The sequence below is a fragment of the Lepus europaeus genome, chromosome 23 (assembly GCF_033115175.1).
Source record: "Lepus europaeus isolate LE1 chromosome 23, mLepTim1.pri, whole genome shotgun sequence".
Lineage (NCBI taxonomy): Eukaryota > Metazoa > Chordata > Mammalia > Lagomorpha > Leporidae > Lepus > Lepus europaeus.
The window spans coordinates 1,244,119-1,263,763 of NC_084849.1; the positions used below are offsets into that span (position 1 = coordinate 1,244,119).

General features: G+C 62.8%; 1 protein-coding gene across 1 annotated transcript in view; it reads right to left on the bottom strand.

Annotated features, from left to right (window-relative positions):
- The window catches only part of ADGRD1 (adhesion G protein-coupled receptor D1), a 112,973-nt gene that overhangs the window by 64,724 nt on the left and 28,604 nt on the right, over nt 1–19,645 (bottom strand). The window contains exons 8-14 of the mRNA XM_062182194.1: nt 16,297–16,361; nt 14,847–15,002; nt 9,596–9,655; nt 7,597–7,714; nt 6,415–6,525; nt 5,469–5,544; nt 812–953 (exon numbers count right to left, since the gene is read on the bottom strand). Of these exons, the coding sequence (XP_062038178.1) occupies nt 812–953; nt 5,469–5,544; nt 6,415–6,525; nt 7,597–7,714; nt 9,596–9,655; nt 14,847–15,002; nt 16,297–16,361 (728 nt within the window). The remainder of the gene's footprint in view (nt 1–811; nt 954–5,468; nt 5,545–6,414; nt 6,526–7,596; nt 7,715–9,595; nt 9,656–14,846; nt 15,003–16,296; nt 16,362–19,645) is intronic.

A 19,645-nucleotide genomic window follows, 5' to 3' on the forward strand; every position in this document is an offset into this window, starting at 1 on the left:
TGAGGGTATGTACATGCATGTGTGTGCACGTTTGGCCACCACCAGGCGCTGGCGGTGGAGCCTGGCTCCTGGCTCTCCACCCCTAAGCTGCTCCGCCCGGCTCTGCCACTGCTCCTTTCAGGGACTGGTCCTGACTGCTGCCCACATCCCTCGAGCCCCACGTCCACAGCACCTGCTGTGGTGCACGGCTCCTCCCTCCACGAGGGCAAATACGTCCTCCAAACACAACCAAGGCTTCTGTGGCCTGCAGACCTGCGCTCCCCTGGCGTGGATGGCAGCACACGAGGGCTGCACCAGCACCAGCACTCAGGACGAGCACCTGCTTGGGAGGGGCTCTGTGCGACTCCAGGAGGGCGGCACGCCTGTGCTGGTGCCGGTGCCAGTGCCGGTGCCTCTGCCATTCTCATCCACAACAGACAGACTAACTGCAGAGCCGCACGCACAGCTCATCACGCAAAACCTGAAGTGTGCCAACGGCTTCTCCCTGGGCCCAGAGCACGTGTCTCTCAGACACAACAGAACTCCTCATCTTGCCGAGGGCTGTGATGTGCGGCCACTGCGAATGGCCCAATTCATCCCGCGGCTCCTGCAGGGGCTCCTGCTATCAACCAGACACCCACGACCACTGCTGCACAAGAGCCACCTCCGGCCTCCAGGGCCTCTGCACCCAGGTCGACACCTGCCACCCCCGTGGTCCCTGCAGACCACCCACAAAGTTAATCGGACAGGAACTCGGAGGAGGGGGAGGGACCAGCTTCAGCCAGCCCCCAAAGCCACCTGTGACTCCTCCCAGCGTCCCTCCGTGACTCACCAGTCTGTGCCTGAGGTGGATGGCGACGAGGGGAGAGCCGGACAGGTTCTGGGCGAGAGTCGGCGGTGGGGAGACCTCCAGGGAGATGAGGTAGCTGGTGGCAGACAGCAGGCAGTCTCTGTACACCGCGGCCTCGGCGATCCTGGGGAACCAACGGAAAATCACTGAACCCGGGTGTTGAGGGGGGAGGGGCAGGCAGGGCTCTGTGTGGGCTCTGTGTGGGCTCTGTGTGGCACGCTCAGCCCAAGGCTGCCTGGACCCAGATCTCTGGGTGGAACTTTCCGTCCTTGGGCACCTGCTGCTCTCCAAGGCTTGGTGCCGGGGCCTAGAGTCGGCCTCGCCTGCCCAGCACTCCAGGGCTGTGATTTGAATTCCACCCTCCTGGTCTGCGCTCGCTAGGACCTGCTGCTGGTACCAGGGGATGCAAGTGGCCTCCCTGCGACCAAGGAGGCCCAGGCAGGAGGCAGATCAGGGAGAGCTGAAGCAAATGGGGCTCGACCCCATGGACAACCGCGGGACCCTGGAAGGCCACCCACCCTGCTAGGACTTCAACGACCCTGCTGATGAAGCTGCGTGATAAACCCTGGATGCAGGACCCCTGCAGGGCCCACTCCCTGCCCACCCCAGGAGCCCAGCTGCAGCCTTGCACTGAGGTGTCGGCCCCGCGGCTGGCTCGGGAGCAGGCCCTGGCGTCCAGGTCTGAGTCCGTGCGCTCCTCGGCTCACAGCGGCTGCTCTGGGTGGGCACACCAGCTGGGGACATCCAGAGAGAGCCACGTGCCTCCGGCAGAGAACGCAGGGCCAGAGACGCGGCTGTCAGACAGCAGCCCCAAGAGATGAGGTCCCAGGAGAGACTTATGACGGCGAGGTGAGCCCACCCTGAGCAAGAGCCGGGAGATGGGCCCGTGGGACGTCAGCCGGGGGCTGGATCGAAATGCCCCTGGAGCCGGTGCCCGTGGGCATCCGGGTTACAGGACCCAGTGAATCCATTTGCTAAAAGCCATTTTTAAGCTGGGTGTCCTGTCACCACCCAGCTGAGGAAGCCGAACCGCCTGTGTCTCAGGGAGTTAGTGAAACGCCATTCAGTGCCAGGACGGGACAGGATTAGCCCAGCACCTGGGAGCCATATCAAAGGCAGGGCTCGTGCTCAGGGCCTGGAGAGCGCCCGCAGCTTCTAGGGCCGTGCCCTGGGCTGCCGACTGCAGCCCCACCCAGCACGCAGCTGTTGGCGAGCGACGGGACTTGGAGGCAGCCGTGCTGCGCATCGCAGTCACCCGGCCGTCTGTGGCGTCTCGCTCGTCCGCACCCCGTGCACCGCCTGGTGTTTGTGATCTACACGCTGGCTGAGCGCGCACAGTCCCATGTGCCTGTGCCCACGGCGCCATCTCGAACGCCTGTGCCCACGGCGCCATCTCGGAACGCGTGGCAGGGCCCTGGGAGCACGTGCTTTCCCTCACCCAATCGGCTTTTCACAACCCTGTTCTGTCGGCCCCCACCACGTGCCTTGCCCAGCCTCTGCAGACTCTGCCCGTGTCCCCGAGAAGAGGCAGGCCTCCCAGGCGCGTGGGTGTCCAGGGGTGGTGGTGCCCAGCCGATGAAGGCATCTCTCCCTGAAGAGGACACTTCCTGCAGGACCCCCGGAGGCTGAGCCTGGAGCAGGGCACGGGCGTCTCCGTGCCAGGACTAGGGGATGGACAAGGACGCCGGGCGAGGACGCTGACGGCTCTACGGACTGTGCCTCCGAGGCTGCCGCTGCCCACCTGCACATCCAGATGGCACACGAGGAGTTAAACAGATTTCAAAACCGGAAACTCGCAGGTGGGCAGCATGGTGCAGCTGGTTAGGACACCGTGCGGGTGCCCGCTCCCCACGCTGCAGGACCTCGTTGAGTCCCAGCCAACTCCAGGCTTCCAACTCGGATTCCTGCCGATGCTCGGGGGCTTGGGTCCCTGCCACCCACACGGGAGACCCGGATGGAGTTCCAGGCTCCTGTCTTCGGCCTGGCCCAGTCCTGGGGAGTAAACCAGGGGATGGAACATCTCTCTTTCTGTCTCTCCCTCTACGTCACTCTTTGAAATAAATAATAAATCAATTTTTTAACAAATTAAAAGGGAAACTGAACAGAGACCGTCACTGCAGGCCACGCCGTTTGACCACTTTCGTTTCCACTGCAGCCCTGGCAGCGCCGTCTCCACTGCGTTTTTCTGATCAGCTCCTGCCCCCATGGGATTGCAGCCCCGAGAGACCAGGTGCACTACGAGCCATGGCCCGCTCTGCAGTCACTGGACGTAGGATCCCCAGCTTAAACCACACGGGCTCATGGCAGTGGGAACCCGATCAGGTCCACAGACACACGGACCTGGCCCCAGTGACACCAGGTCCCAGGTGGGCCACTCTCTGTGTGTGACATTGTCGGCTGGGAACCCGATCAGGTCCACAGACACACAGACCTGGCCCCAGTGACACCAGGTCCCAGGTGTCACTGTGTTTGTGTGTGACATCGTTGGCGTTGCCTGTGAAGCCAGCCAAGCCTCTTTCCCTCCCCGTGACAATCCCACGTGGATGGAGATCACAGTGCGGAAGACAAAGGCTGATTGAAGCCCCCTGCGGGCCAGCAGAGCCCTGAAATGCAGCAAACCTACCCCAAACCGTGCTGGAATGTGACCACTATCATGGGTGTAAAATGGCGCAAACACCCATTTGTCTCGGGAAATCCCAAAGCGAGTTCCTATGCTTGGGGTCTGAGAGTGACAGGTGTTATTTCAACAGTCAACCGACCTCTGGGTGGCCCCGGTGCTGCTGCAACTCCCAATTCAGAGAGGACAACTCAGGTGCAGAGCCCAAGTCTGTGCCCAAGGAGAGGCAAAGCCAGGGCGGCGCCCAGCCCCGGGGCGTCACCACAGCACCCTCGCCAGGGACAGAGTCCTCACAGCCCAGGGGCTCTGCTCGCTCAGCAATTTGGGTGACTGTCCCCGAGACCAGCCGTGACGAGAAGCTGACTGTGTTAGCTGCTCACTTGAGCACGTCACCCACACCAGAGCAGCCTCGCTGAACAGGGGGAGAGTGAGGAGCGCGCTCAGCACCGCACAACTGCTCTCTCCTGGCTTCTGCACGCCGACCTGCCGGCCACAGGATCCGCACTGGGCATGAGAGCTGATGCTAACGCGCGCCAAGATCGGACTCGTCACTGTGCGGTCTGGGTCTCTGGGCCCTCGATTTACAGGGACAGTGGACCACAGCAGCCTGGGTCCTGAGCCAGGGGCCCTCTGTGCAGAGGCTAAGCCCTGTGGACAGCAAAAACTGCACCAGGTGGCGAGCTTCGAGCGAGGCCTGGGACTCCCCAGAGCTGGGCACGCCCTGCCTCCCCCTCCACCCAGGCGAGCTCGTGCTGGCACAGCAGGCTGCCTGGCTTTGTCAATAAAGCTTTATGGGAACAGTCTCACTGCTCACACACGGCACGAGTAGAGCTTCGCAAAGCCAACAGGGTTTACGCTCTGGCCGTGGACAGCAGAGCTCCGAGGGCCCCTGCTATGCGTGCACACCCTGGAGGCTGGCTGACTCCCCTGCCTTTTCTCTGTGGGGGAGGGGAGTGGAGCGGGAGGGTGGTGCAGATGCCCACCCTGGGCCCGGGCAGGCCTCAGGCTCATCTCCCCGGAAAGCTGAAGGTCACGCCCACGGCTTCAGAAACAGGATTCTTCACTCGTGAGCCCAAAACACTCGAGATGACATTCGTTTGAGAACACACTGCATTTTCCTCCGACCACTTCCTGAAGTGTTGGAAGTCACAGACCAAGAGCAGCACGCCCTCCCCGTCCGAGGTCCATCCTTACAAGGAACCCTGCCGAACCCGGGCTTTCCCTGGAGCCAGACCCAGGAGACCCACAGCAAGACGCGGACAGCCCTGCACAGGCAGGCGGGGCTCGGGTGTGTGGGGCTAGCGCAGGGGCTTCGCGTTTTCTGCAGGCGGCCCAGCCGCTGCCGGACTTCCACTGCCGAGGGGAGCAAACGCCTGGCCGCAAGGCCAGGGCCCACGGCCGGCCCAGGGTGCCTTCCCGTCAGCAGGAGCCACGGGACATGGCACGCCCTGCTGCAGGCCTCTGCTCTCCTGGGCTCAGCCCTGCAGGGGAGGGGGCCTCTGCCCTCCCTGGGTTCCCTCCTCCTGGGCTCTCAGGATCCAAGGCCGGGGGAGCTTGAAGCTGTAGGGGACAGCTCCGCCCCACAGGTCCTGCCCAGAGGTGACTCACGGGGCCAGGTGGCATCCTCTGGCTCCTGAGTCCAGCCGTGGCTGAAGCTGAGCTGCTCCTGCCCATCCTGGTCCCACAGGCCCCCGGCACCCCGGGCCTTCTGCCTACGCTGATGTGAGCTGGCTTCTCCCACAGGTGTCCACGTCCAGGTTAACGTGGCCAGGTCTGCTGACCTCCCGCTCTTCAGAAGTGGAAGCTGAGGCCCGTCACAGAGACGCAGGCAGGGTCAGCGGGGCCTCCCGGCCTGTGCTCCTGACACTGCACGGTCTGCCTGCCAAGCCCCGCTGCGGGAGCCCTCACGTCTTCCTCAGGGCTGTGGCTCAACCTGGCTCTGAGGGCAGAGCACAGGGCACTGGCGCCGAGGCTCGGACAAAGTTGGGGTGTGTGTGTGTGATGGCCCCCACCGAGACTCACCTGGTGCTGGCTGGAGGGATGTCGTTCAGGTAGTGGTGCACGGTGTGGTACAGCAGGCCCACGATGGTGGTCCAGGCTGGGGGCAGAGCAGACGGGCAGGGGCAGCTGTCAGTGTCGCCAGAGGCAGGCAGGCAGGCAGGAGAAGCAGAGCATCCCTCACCCAGCCGCGTGTGGCACAGCCCTCCACCCAGGAGCCAAGGAGCTCCCGTGGGAGGAAAAAGCAAGGGCACCAGGGCAGGGGCACTGGCTCTGGGCTTGCAGGGCCCACCCCAGACCTGCAGGTGCGGCTGCCCCTGAGCCTCCAGGGCCTCCCAGGGCACAGCGGCCCCGCCTGAGCTGTCCAGGACGGCACATCCTACTCGCCGTCTGGAGACCGAGCCCCCACGGCCACACACACACTCACATCTGCGTGCCTTTGCACACCTGTGTGAGGAATCTGAGACACGAGTCGCACACATGTGAGTGTAACGGGGCGCTAGGAGGAGCAAGATGCTTGCTGGCTTCCTGTGTCCTCTGGGGGTGCCTCTGGGGGTGCCCCTGGGGCCCTGCAAAGCACACACCCCTCCCCCCGCCACCTCACCAGCTGCCACCCTGAACAGCCCATCAGTCACATCTGGCTGGCCAGGGGTGCTGCAGATCTGGGAGGACACGTGCGGGCCTGCAGGGTGGGCCACGCTCAGCAGGGGCGCACACTGACACGCAGATTCCCGGGCGTCCATTCCAGGTCAGCTGGCCTGCAGTGGCCCCGAATTAGGAAGGGACATCCGGGGGTTTCCACAAGGATGCACTCTGAGAACCACTGCACGGTCAGTGACCAGGGCACGGTCAGGAGGTGTCCGCTGGTCAGCAGCACCTGGTCGCCCGCCGAGCGCTCCAGCCGCTTCCGGAAGCCCTGGCCTGGGCCGTCCTGGGGGAGGCGGGGGCGGGGCCGCACAGCTGCTCTCACCTTGGCTGTGCAGGGCCTCGTGGGGGATTTCGATGTAGCTCAGTCCTTGCGCGGGGAAGCGGTAGTGGGAGATGTTCATGGTCCTGGGCAGGACTTTAGCCACGGAGAAGTCTGCAGGGACACACCGAAGGACCGCGGTGCAGTCAGCCAGCCCCCCGGCCGCGGGATGTGGGCTGTGAAGCCCAGCTGCTGCTTCTCGGTCCCACAGAGCAAGCCCCCCTAGGGCACCATCGCCTTCAGGAAGCAGGGGCCCAGCCGGCGTGACAGCTGCTGGAGGCAGGGCTCCGGCCCCTGGGGACGCACTCTTTCCCCGAAATGACCCCGGCCCCACCACAGCCCTGCACACTCAGTGGACTGTGTGTGGCTGGGAGGACGACCCCGCGTGCTGAGTGCAGTTGCCCCCTCCAAGCTCGGGGGAACCACAGACACAGGAGAAGGGAACCAGGAGACTTGTCTGGTAGAAGTTAGCAAATGTACCACAGCTGGGAGCAGAAGTCATGGCCAAGAAACTGCCCCTAACCTCACCTGTGTGCCCCTAACCTCACCTGTGTGCCCCTAACCTCACCTGTGTGCCCCTCCCCCCCACCAAGCGACCACCCACGGCCTGCCCCTAACCTCACCTGTGTGCCCCTAACCTCACCTGTGTGCCCCTCCCCCCCCCCCCCCCCGCCAAGCGACCGCCCACGGCCTGCCCCTAACCTCACCTGTGTGCCCCTAACCTCACCTGTGTGCCCCTAACCTCACCTGTGTGCCCCGCCAAGTGACCGCCCGCGGCCTGGCTCTCATGGTCAGCACCAGCGACACGACCAGGCTCTCTGGGCACGCGTCCATCACAGAGCACCAGACCTGCACTTGTGAACCGCGAGGCCCTGCCCTCCACCCTCGGACTGGGAGACCTCCACCTGTGGACTGTGTGGCAGTTGCCCCAGAAAGGCCACCTCCAGCGGGCTGGGAGGTCTGATTCTGCCCCCACGCTGGAGGGACAGCTCTGTCCGGCTCCTGCTTGGACCAGGACGACTGGCACACAGCACGCACGTGGCTCCCGTGCCACCACGGACGGCCGATGTGGTCTTCTGTGCTCCTGTGACCAAACACACCTGCCCAGCTCCAACCACGCATTGTCCTTCAACACGGGGCTGCTCTCGGCCACCACAAGCACCCCTGCTCAGGACGGACAGCTACCTGCCACGGGGGACGAGCCGGCGATGGTGACCTGGGACTCGCTGACCTGCAGGTTGGAGGAGATGTGGTCCAGGACGGTGTCGATGGTAGTCATCAGGCCCAGCACCACGGTGCTGCTCTGCGAACGACACAGACGCCAGCGCCGTGACAGCCAGCCTGGCCGGCCCCAGCCGCGTGCCCGAAGGTTAACCCATCACTGGCCCTTGTCTCCTTAGCACCGAGGGACCGCGACACCTGGACCTCGCTCCCTCTGTCCTGCCCAGGGACTTCCTGCAGGTCTCAGCCCTGCCCCTGTGCCTGCTGCCCCAGGTGTCCACATGGCATGGGGACACCAGCTGTTCTGTCCCAGGCTCTGAGAGAGACTCCAGCACCCAGACTGTCCCTGGCCTCCTCAAGTTCTCCCTCTTCCATGGGTCTGCTTAACCCCTTCTCAGCCCCCGAGGTCGAGGGGCCCCCAGGGACACTGCTCCCAGGAAGGCAGGAGTCCCTGCTAGGCGCTCAGAGCCAGGCACGCCTCCCTCCTCGGGCTGACTGTCCTCCCCCGACACTCGTGCCACGCCAGGTCCAGGCACTGGGCTCGGCCTTCCCCGCCCCTCTCCTTCCCGCCGTCCTGGAAGCACCTGCCTGCTGCTGACCCTGGCTTGCTCTCCCAAACACGCGCTCCGAGGCTGAGGAAAGCTGGAAGAAGGCGGAGGCCAGCTTTAGGAAGCCCCCGGGGCCCAGGGCGATGCCCAGCAGGCATCTGTGCTTCTGGGTGCGTGGCGCGGAGCAGAGCCGGGAGCCGCACGCTCCCCTGCCTGTGCGCACCACCTGCCCGGGCCCAAACACCTTCATGATTATTCATGCTCTGCAGCACATGTTGCATTAAAAAAACTCAGTTTAAAAGTTTGCAGAAAATGCACCTGCCTGGCTCCTCCGCCAGCCGCCCTGGTATTTCCCGGGCTGTAGCCTCGCGCACTGAGCCCCTGGAGACCCAGGGAGGGCGGATAGTCTCACTCCTGGCCTTTCCTCCTCCCTTAGCCAGTGCTGCCCGCGCTCTCATCCACCCGGAGCTGTTCACAGGAGCAGCTCGCCACAGGACACCCCTGCACACTCCCCGGCTAGTGAGAGACGAGACGGCGGCGTCACTTCCCCTCCACTGGCAAAGCTCCCAGGAGTTTACACGGTCAGGGTTCCGGGGAACAAGCCCTTCTCCGCTATCCTGGGGGTGGGCCCTTCTGGGACGGGAAGCTGAGTCTCCCCAGCCGCCCCCTCCGAGGGCCTGTGGAGAAGGCAGTGTAGGTGGACGTCCGAAGCCGGGATCTCCCAGCTCAGCCGGCAGTGTGACCGGTGAGTTCCTACTGCCCCAGGCCAGAAGACGCCGGGGCCTGTGCTGTCCTGACAGACGGACATGAGGCGTCAGGAGGGCCCTGGGAGAGGTTCGTGACGTGACTGTAGAACGCACGTGGAAATCCTTGGCTCGCAGGGCTGTGGGCAGCCGTCACCTGCCAGGCGATTCCTCCTTCACTACCTGCATTCTAGCTTCTCTACACGCATTGCCTTGGTTTTTAAATAAGTAAGAAAATCAGGACGTTGGATTTTAGAAACAGAATAAGAATTCTTCCATCCTCTCTTCTAATTATTTCCGGCACAGAGAATGAGAGAGACGAAGTTTAATCACTAAGAGTGCATTCTCGGGTGTTCTTTTCCTACACTCAAGCCAGCGATCTTTAAAGATCAAATACCACCCAGGAACAACGTGATGGCAAAAAAAGAAAGAACCGTATTATGTAAGATGACTAAAAAATAGTGCATCCCTCGGGAAAACGCCAGCTGGGGGCTCCCTCGGAGCACAGGACACCCACACACCGCGCCCGCCCACAACTGATCCCAGGGGCCAGGACCCGGGGGCAGCTGCGCATCCAGCCACACCGAGCCCGGCCTTCCGGGCCACCCCCTCGGCTGTGACCCCGAGGAGGGTGAGCGTGGCAGGTGCAGACACCGCCTCCTCTTCCGTTACCTCTGACACCGCGGTCCAGCCGGGCAGTCCAAGAACCTGGTCCACGGCTTTCAGGAAGGTCTAAGGCGAACAAAGAAACGCGGCTTAGCACACATCCGAGGACCTCCGGCCGCCCCGACGCCGCCCAGCACGTGTTCGGGAGCATCCGGCCGCTCCTCCCAAAGCCCTCCTGGTCGGCATCCCACGCACTCCGCACGATGACCCTAGTCAGGGCCACCAGAGCCACCCGACGCCTGGTGCCGGGAGCCCCCAGCACAGAGCCTGGGGGCACCGCGGGCCTCGGCAGCTGCCTGGGGAACGCCTTGAGGCCGCCAGTGTGCTTTTCTTGGGGCGAGAAGCCACGCTGCGTGAAGCCACTTGTGTGGGGCGGCTGTCACCTCTGCACAAAGCAGAAGCTGCTGGGAGCCTCGGTCGGACGACGTGGGGAAGGCAGGGGTGAGTTTACGGCCGCTGAGCTGGAGTCACTGCACACCCCTGCCTGCCAATCGCAGTGCCCCCTCCCTGGGCCGCACCTGCTGCCTGCAGTGCCCAAGGGGAACGCCAGGAAAACACGGGTTCTGCGCTCCAGTGGGACGTGTGCCTCGCACCTGTGGGCACCGCCCTACCTCAGTGCCCCAGCGCCTCAGCGGAGCTCTCTCCCCGCCCCCCACCCCACACACCTCCGCGGGGGGGGGCGGGGCGTGCTGCCTCTTCTCTCTCCCCTCCCCCACCCCTCCTCCGCTCAGGCAATCTGGCCCAGGGCCCACTCCCGGCAGGAGTCCTGTGTGCGGAGACCCTGGCCACAGACAGGCCGATGTCTCTCATCTGGTCCGCACGTAATTTCTTTTCTAAGGGTGTGTGTGTTCCCTTTCTCCCCTTTTGAATAACGTTTGTTGTCACTTTGCACCTTACGCAGGAATACACTGGGAATGCTAGGCTTGGCACAAGACCAGAGCCCGGAGTGCGATACACACAGCCCCAGCCCACATCAAAACCCCCTTGAAGTCCTGTGTGGCTTGGCGGAAGGCAGGTTCCAACAGTCTCAACCCGGGACACGAGGGGGAATGGGTGGATTTCTTCCGAAACCAGAAGCTTGGGCAACCCCTGGCCACATTCCCATACAACCTCAGCCCGCCAAACCGCACAGAGCTGAGCCCGCTGGGCTGCCTCACACCCGTGTGGCCCAGGCGGGCTTCTGACCACAGCCCCTTCTGCAGGCTCCAGGCAGACTTAGAACACAGGGCCTGGGCTACACCTCCCAGACCCCCACAAACGGCTCCAGGCAGACTTAGAACACAGGGCCTGGGCTACACCTCCCGGACCCCCACAAACGGCTCCAGGCAGACTTAGAACACAGGGCCTGGGCTACACCTCCCGGACCCCCGCAAACGGCTCCAGGCAGACTTAGAACACAGGGCCTGGGCTACACCTCCCGGACCCCCGCAAACGGCCGTGTGCAGACACCGCTTTCTGCCTCCCGTGCTCAGATGCCGGTGAGAGAGGACGGCAGCAAAACCCCGGCTCCTCTGCTCGTCCTCACTGCACAAACCTCAGACAAGACCCTGCCGGGCAGCCCGGGAGCAGCCACGGACACAGCACAGTGGCCCCTGCTGCCCTCGTTGGGTGAGCAGCCTTCTGGGAGTCCAGCTCTGTGGCCCAGGCACTTGATGCCGGGAGTGCAGGCAGCCACAGACAGGCCGATGTCGCTCATCTGGTCCGCACGTAATTTCTTTTCTAAGAAATCAGCGGCCCACTTTTTAAATCTGGAAGATTTCCCATTTGAAAAATCCATTTGAAAAATGAGTCTCTCCTTGAAAAACCAGAAGAGGCGACCCTGAAGGCTAAAGCCGACGTTGAGTAGCTGCTGCGCGTGCTCTCTGCAGAGGAGCCGTGAGCAGTGGGTCTGCGCATCAGCGCCTGTCGCTCATGTCTGGCCCACTGCACCCATCTGTGCTGCTTGTCCGGCCCCGAGGGCACCTGCATTTGTAGTTTGACTGTGTCAGGCTTAATGCAGGGGAAAGAGAGCACCAGGGAGCGAGGAATGCACCAAGCTTCACAAGAAACCGTTTCCTGCGTGGACCGGCCCTGAGCCATTTGCTTCCAAATACAGGTCCCAGAGAGGGTGTGGAGCAGCCGCAACCTCAGTGCCCCTCACCTCATTCTCCCTGCTACCCCCAAACACCCCCAACCACACCTGGGCCCTGCAGAGCAGGCCGCTCGGGCCTCGACCGGGCTCTGACCTGCGTGCCTGGGCCCCAGCTCCTGCTGGCTCTGCTGTTCCCTGGCCCACTCCTGCCAGCCTCACTCCTCCTGGCTCCTCAGGTTCGCAGTGCGAGAGTTTGTACCTGTCCATCTCATGTCTACGTGCCACCTCCACACGCCACATGCAAGACAGGCCCGTCCAATAGCAACAGGATCAGAGCCGGGCGGTGGTGCTGTGTCCTCGCGGTGTGTCCCAGGCCCGCCTGGGGCAGGACACAGACTTCTGGGAGATTCTGGGGAGAGACCCTCAGGCCCAGCCACAAGCCCAGAGAGGGCAGGAGCGGAGCCCCGCCCAGCACCTGGCCAGAGCACTTAGCAATCAGCTATGGCACAGCAGACCACCCGCTCCAAGACCGCCGAGCCGCCACCTCAGGTGCGTGCCGAGTCACCGTCTCTCTCAGTGCCGAGTCATGAGCCCGCGCCAGCCAGCTTCTTCCCCAGACACGGGAAACACGGATGGGTGTGGGGAACCGCAGGCTGGCCACCTGTGGGAACCTCATCGTCTGCATAGCTGCGGCAATCGGTCGACCACAAGGCCCACGAAAACAGCCAGGTGAAACAGATGAAACAGAATGGACTCTGCATAAACAACTAGGAGGAACCCGGTGAAACAGGTGAAGTTGAGGCAGGACGGACTCTGCGTAAACAAGTAGGAGGAACCCGGTGAAACAGGTGAAGTTGAGGCAGGACGGACTCTGCGTAAACAAGTAGGAGGAACCCGGTGAAACAGGTGAAGTTGAGGCAGGACGGACTCTGCGTAAACAACTAGGAGGAACCCGGTGAAACAGGTGAAGTTGAGGCAGGACGGACTCTGCGTAAACAACTAGGAGGAACCCGGTGAAACAGGTGAAGTTGAGGCAGGAAGGACTCTGCGTAAACAAGTAGGAGGAACCCGGTGAAACAGGTGAAGTTGAGGCAGGACGGACTCTGCGTAAACAAGTAGGAGGAACCCGGTGAAACAGGTGAAGTTGAGGCAGGACGGACTCTGCGTAAACAACTAGGAGGAACCCGGTGAAACAGGTGAAGTTGAGGCAGGACGGACTCTGCGTAAACAAGTAGGAGGAACCCGGTGAAACAGGTGAAGTTGAGGCAGGACGGACTCTGCGTAAACAAGTAGGAGGAACCCGGTGAAACAGGTGAAGTTGAGGCAGGACGGACTCTGCGTAAACAACTAGGAGGAACCCGGTGAAACAGGTGAAGTTGAGGCAGGACGGACTCTGCATAAACAACTAGGAGGAACCCAAGTGAAACAGGTGAAGTTGAGGCAGGACGGACTCTGCATAAACAAGTAGGAGGAACCCGGTGAAACAGGTGAAGTTGAGGCAGGACGGACTCTGCATAAACAACTAGGAGGAACCCAAGTGAAACAGGTGAAGTTGAGGCAGGACGGACTCTGCATAAACAAGTAGGAGGAACCGGGTGAAGCAGGTGAACTTTCCACCTGAGACTATACGCGTCCTTTCATCTGATTGGACGATACCAGCGTGAACTGCACGTGGAGAGAGCCGCTATTGGCTGTGGAGTGGATGCTCCACGGGACTTGGGGTATAAAGGGACATTGGGAATTGGGCTTGGAGCGCCTCCTCTTTTCTTCTCTCCCCTCTTTCCTTCTGCCCCCACAAGTTCCTTGAGAACCGAGAAGCAGTGACCGTGTCGCGATTGCGTTGGACCCTTGCTGGCGAGGGTCCGACAGATGGGCTCCGTGAGTGCCCTGCACACCTTGTAAGGAGGTTTCACGGTCACCACTGCGCTCAGAGGGGCCTCGGGCTAGAGTGGACGTGCGTGGAGCGTCAGCTGTCATGGCAACCCCTTGAAGCCGGTTCAGTATTCACAAGAAGGAGGGAGCCAGCATTGTGGCATAGCAGGTAAAGCCATACCTGCGATGGCGGCATCCCACATGGGCACCAGTTTGAGTCCCCACTGACCCACTTCCAATCCAGCTCCCTGCTGATGGCCCGGGAAAGGTGTTTGGGCCCCTGCCACTCACGTGAGAGCCCGGATGTGCACGATGACCCAAGACTGTCCCAGTTCAGTCCTTTTCCACCCAACACTGCCCACGGCCCATCCTGTGGGCACCAGGAAGCACTCTCACAGGAGCGGCCTCAGCCCCCCCAGGAGCTCCTGTGTGACTGAGCAACCAGGCCAACCCTGCTCCCCTTGGGAAGCGACTGGGCTAGGGGAAGTCACGTGACCCAGCTCTGGCCAATGAGATACAGCAGTTTGGGCAAGGAGCATCAACAAGCCTTGCCTTCCTACACACGGGCAGGAGGAGTCGGGCTGGGCGCAGGGCCCTGGAATGGCAGGGTGCCGTCTGCCGGGCTGCCACAGTTCCCAGGAAGCGGCACTTGCTATGCTGACGCCTGACAGGTGCAGACACAACAAGCCCTGGCGTGTTTGTGGCACAGGCAGAGCCAGAGCTGAGGCCGGTGTCCACGTGGAGCAGGTGCCCTTGTGGCCAGGCTGGTTTCGGCCATGGTCCTACCACTTGTGGCCAGAAGCACACAACCGAGGGACCCCTGGGGAACCTAAATCTCCCCACGTCACAGACGGGTAAACTGAGGCCTGTGGGGTTAGGGTTAGGGTTAAACTGGGACAGGGGTGTCTGTGCACAGCGCCCTCCACCCAGCCCTGCAGGGACCTGGAGGAAGGCTCTGCCTGCAATGCCGAGCGTGTCACCTTCACTAAGCACTTTCAAGAACCTCGGAGACTCCTGGGGCGCACACTGTGGTCTGGGGCCCCTGACGGAATCCTCCAACGACCTGGCTCCACCTCCTGCCTGTTACCAAGGAGGTGGCAGAGCTCAGAGCCGGAGCTGCAAACCCAGGGCCTCTGGCGGGGAAGGCAATGGAGACCCAGGTACTAGCGAGGGAGGCCCCTGCGCTGCGTCTCGCCCCCCGGCTGTGCGTGAGCAGCACAGGCTTCCTGGGAGAGCGCCCGGTTTCTTAGAACTCCGTGTCGTCCCAGCAGAACACGCGCGAGGGCCGTGGGCTGGCAGCGGGCGGAGCCTCACCTGGGTGAGGTTCAGGGCCATCTCCTCCGACAGGGCCTGGTCGGGCAGGCTGAGGGACACGTTCTGCAGGTAGGGCAGGACCACAGCAGGGTGCTGGAAGCGCTTCCTCTCCTCCGTCAGGTTGGTTATGACGGGCAGGTAGGCATCGGTGGGCACCTGCAGGACGCGGCCCCGTGAGCTCCTGCCCAGTGCGGAAGCCAGAGGCGCACAGAAGTGCCTCCTGCCGGCTGCCGACTCCGTGCTGCCCAGGCCGCCACAGTCACGGCGCAGCGCCTGCTCAGCCCAGGTGCTTCTGTGAGCGCTGTGTGTGTAGACACGCACCCTCACCACACCTACAGACACGACACGCACCCTCACACACCTACACACACACAACATGTACCCTCACCACACCTACAGACACAACACGCACCCTCACCACACCTACAGACAACATGCACCCTCACACACCTACAGACAACACGCACCCTCACACACCTACACACACACAACACGCACCCTCATCACACCTACACACACACAACACACACCCTCACACACCTACACACACACAACACGCACCCTCACCACATGTACACACACACAACACGCACCCTCACACACCTACACACACAAACAACACGCACCCTCACCATACCTACACACACAACACGCACCCTCACCACACCTACAGACAACACGCACCCTCACCACCACCTGCAGACCGCAGATGTTAACACGCACCCTCACCACACACTGCTGCTGAGTGCCCTCGGACAGATGGAGCTGGCACTGAGAGACGCACACACAAGTGAGTGGGGAACTGGGGTTGGACCCAAGTACGGTCCATGTGCTCCCTGGTCCCATAAAGGCCTCGGAGAGCAGAGCTCTGACTGGCGACACCGAACTCCAGCAGGACACCTGTCCCAGCTGCTTCTGTCCTCCGGGAGCTAAAGACACGGGTGCGGGGTGAAGCTACGCGTTGGGCCCGGCTCCTCGGTGCCCTCCCACCCCGAGCTGACCTCAGCGTCCTCACGCCCTCACGCCGAAAGCCTCTCTGCCCCCGTGCTGTGCCCGTGCTGCCCCAGTCCCCAGGGAGGACCTCAGCGTCCTCACCCGAGAGCCTCTCTGCCCCCGTGCTGTGCCCGTGCTGCCCCAGTCCCCAGGGAGGACCTCAGCGTCCTCACCCGAGAGCCTCTCTGCCCCCGTGCTGTGCCCGTGCTGCCCCAGTCCCCAGGGAGGACCTCAGCGTCCTCACCAGAGAGCCTCCTTCCCGCGATGCGCCCGAGGCTGCTGTCCCCAAGAACCAAGCGTTTCTCTCTCAGCACCCGGATGCGGCCCTGAAGCTCCCTCCCCCTCCACTTTCTCTCCCAGACACTCCACGGCCAGGGGAGTGCAGCCACCTGCCCGGCAGCGTTCACTCTCAGGGCCCGGGCTCGAGGCAGGAAGGGACCCGCGCGGGGCAGCTCACCATGGCGTTTGCCGCGGGAGTCGTGAAGTAGCTGGGCAGGGTTGAAGACGGCAAAACATGCTTCCCTGGGGGAGAAGAAAACAGCGAATGCTTAACTAGGCAAGGATGAGACAGCCGCTCAGGAAGGCCGGTCCTCGTCCACACTGCCGAGAGGGCAGCGAGGGTCCCAGCAGGTCAGGGTTCTGGACAGGCAACGGCTAAGACATCAGCCGAGGGGCGGGTGCGGGCTGCACCTGTGTCCCAGGGCAGATGTGTCCCTTTACATTCTAGCTGGAAGTCATCAGGTAAAAAAGCGATTTTATACAAAGCCCAACCAATCCCAAAGAAGGAACCCGCAGACGCAGGCCCGAGTTGCATCCAAGCCCCTTAGTCGGGAGGCAGCATGGTTTCGGGTTGGGTTGGGGAGGCAGGGCCTGGGAGCCCCTTCCCGCAGGAGCGCCTAGCAGAGCGGGGAGGCCCCAGGGAGGCGGTGGTAGTGGCCCCCAGAGCCCTCACCTGCGCCGAGGACCCTGGCTGCTTTGCTACCAGACTCCACGCGGAGAGCCGTGAGGTCACCGACAAGGAAGCCATCAAGACCAAGGATCCAGCACGGCCTCCACGCTCTCCCCCTCACCCCACGTTTCCCGGTGAGAACACAGACGTAGCGAGCGTTCTGCTTCATCTGGGGCTCTCTCTCCGGGTCACTTTGGGCGACCTGAGGAACTGGTGGCAGCAGCCCTGGCTGGCCACAGCCGTGACGACCCCAGAGCTCGGGCGGGGCTGGGTGCCCAGGGGGTGCAGAAGGTGTGACGCTGATGGAACAGCCAGGCCCCAGGACCACTTTGTCCTCCACGTGAGAGTGACATTCATTCCGCGGGCACCAAGGAGTGACCGGGGACTCACATCACACTCACGGACCTCGTGTGAGTCTACACGCAAGCAGAGAATGAAAATCAGCTGGCCACGGTGCCCACGCTGTGCATGGTGACCGAAGGTGTGTGCCTGCAGCCTGGCTCAGCTCCCGTGGCTCAGCTCCCGTGGCTCAGCTCCCGTGGCTGGTGGCCTGTGCTCTCAGTATCTGCAGACACACGGCCCGCAGCACAGCCGTCCACTGGCCCCTGCTCGGCAGAGGGAGCCCCTACGCATCCCAGCCGGGGACAGGGACCTGGCCAGGATGACAGGCGGTGGCCTGTGTATGACTGGACAGACTGATCTGCTCGGGCTAACAGGACTGGCGAGGCCTCTCAGGGAAACGCTCCTCTGCGGGCAAGCTCAGCGCTGCTGCAAGGTCTCCCGGGTCCTGCGGCCACGGCGCCCCGGGCAGGGCCCGGCAAGAGCAGCCTGGGCTTCTGTTCTGGACGGGTCTGCACAGCTGCCCGGGCCCACTCTGTTGGACACACCAGGCCCCACACAAAGGCCCCAAGGGTGCGTTTTCCCACACATCCATCACCCCCCCTCTCGAGAACCAGATCACCACGGCGTGTGGGATTTGTTTGGGACTGTTCAGGGCCTGAACTTCTGGGGCTACAGGTGCTCATGCAACATCCCTGTCGAGTGCCCCGAGAATGGGATGTCACCTCCAGCGAGAGCAGGGGTCAGAGCGGTCTGAGCTGAGATCCCCCCGTGCTAGCTCCAAGAACCAGAAACAGTGGCTCCCTTCCCCACGTCACGAAATCAGTGAGCCATGGGGAAGGCGTATGTAGAAACCTGGCCTTCCCACAGAAACACAAGTGGCATCCTGGTGGCAAAGGGACAGCTCTGAGTCCTCGGCGATTTAAAACAGTTGAGGGGCCGGCACTGTGGCGCAGCAGGTGAAGCCGCCGGCTGCAGTGCCGGCATCTCACATGGGCGCCGGTTCAAGTCCCGGCTGCTCCACTTCGGATCTAGCTCTCTGCTGTGGCCTGGGAAAGCAGTGGAAGATGGCCCAAGTGCTTGGAGATCCGGAAGAAGCTCCTGGCTCCGGATCAGCTAAGCTCCAGCTGTTGCAGCCATTTGGGGAGTAAGCCAGTGGATGGAAGACCTCTCTCTCTGCCTCTGCCTCTCTGTAACTCTGCCTTTCAAATAAATAAATAAATATTTAAAAAAGAAAAGAAAAGCAGTCGAGTGAGTGCTCGTTCTGAAGTACATGGTATTTGTCACATCACTGCTCTGGGAGGGAGGGTAAGAGTACTTGTCACGTCCCTGCTCTGGGAGGGAGGGTAAGAGTACTTATCAGGTCACTGCTCTGGGAGAGGAAGGGTAAGAGTACTTGTCACGTCACTGCTGTGAAAGGGAGGGTAAGAGTTCTGTCTTTCCAGGCGCAGGGGGGAGGAGGGGTCGCCCAAGGCTGCAGAGGACAGAGCTGCTTCTGCCTTCCCGCCATCGGCTCCCTCTCCCACACCAGCACCAGCGCCTGCCCGCCATCGGCTCCCTCTCCAGCACCAGCGCCTGCCCGCCATCGGCTCCCTCTCCAGCACCAGCGCCTGCCCGCCATCGGCTCCCTCTCCAGCACCAGCGCCTGCCCGCCATCGGCTCCTTCTCCAGCACCAGCGCCTGCCCGCCATCGGCTCCCTCTCCAGCACCAGCGCCTGCCCGCCATCGGCTCCTTCTCCAGCACCAGCGCCTGCCCGCCATCGGCTCCCTCTCCAACACCAGCACCAGCACCTGCCCGCCATCAGCTCCCTCCCCAACACCAGCACCTGCCCGCCATCGGCTCCCTCTCCCACACCAGCACCTGCCCGCCATCGGCTCCCTCCCTGACACCAGCACCTGCCCGCCATCGGCTCCCTCTCCAGCACCAGCGCCTGCCCGCCATCGGCTCCCTCTCCAGCACCAGCACCTGCCCGCCATCGGCTCCCTCTCCCACACCAGCACCTGCCCGCCATCGGCTCCCTCCCTGACACCAGCACCTGCCCGCCATCGGCTCCCTCTCCGACACCAGCACCTGCCCGCCATCGGCTCCCTCTCCAGCACCAGCGCCAAGACCGTCCTGCGGAGCCTCTCTGCTCCGTGTGTTAGACGAGGCTGACCTCCCTGCCACATCTGGGCGACTCTGGCCCAGGAACATCCAATCAGCATTTCTCAGGCGCAGGCACAGCAGTCGACTCTGAGAAGACCCAGGGATGGGAGGCGCTGTGGTGCAGTGGGTGAAGCCTCCGCCTACAATGCTGGCACCCATATGGGTGCTGGTTCAAGTCCCAGCTGCTCCACTTCTGATCCAGCTCCCTGCTAATGCACCTGGGAGAGCACTGGATGATGGCCCAAGTGCGTGGGCCACCCACATGGGAGACCCAGATGAAGCTCCTGGCTTCCGTCTGGACCGGCCTCGGCCACTGCAGTCACTGGGGAGTGAACCAGCAAATGCAAGATCTCTTGCTCTTGTTCTCCCTGT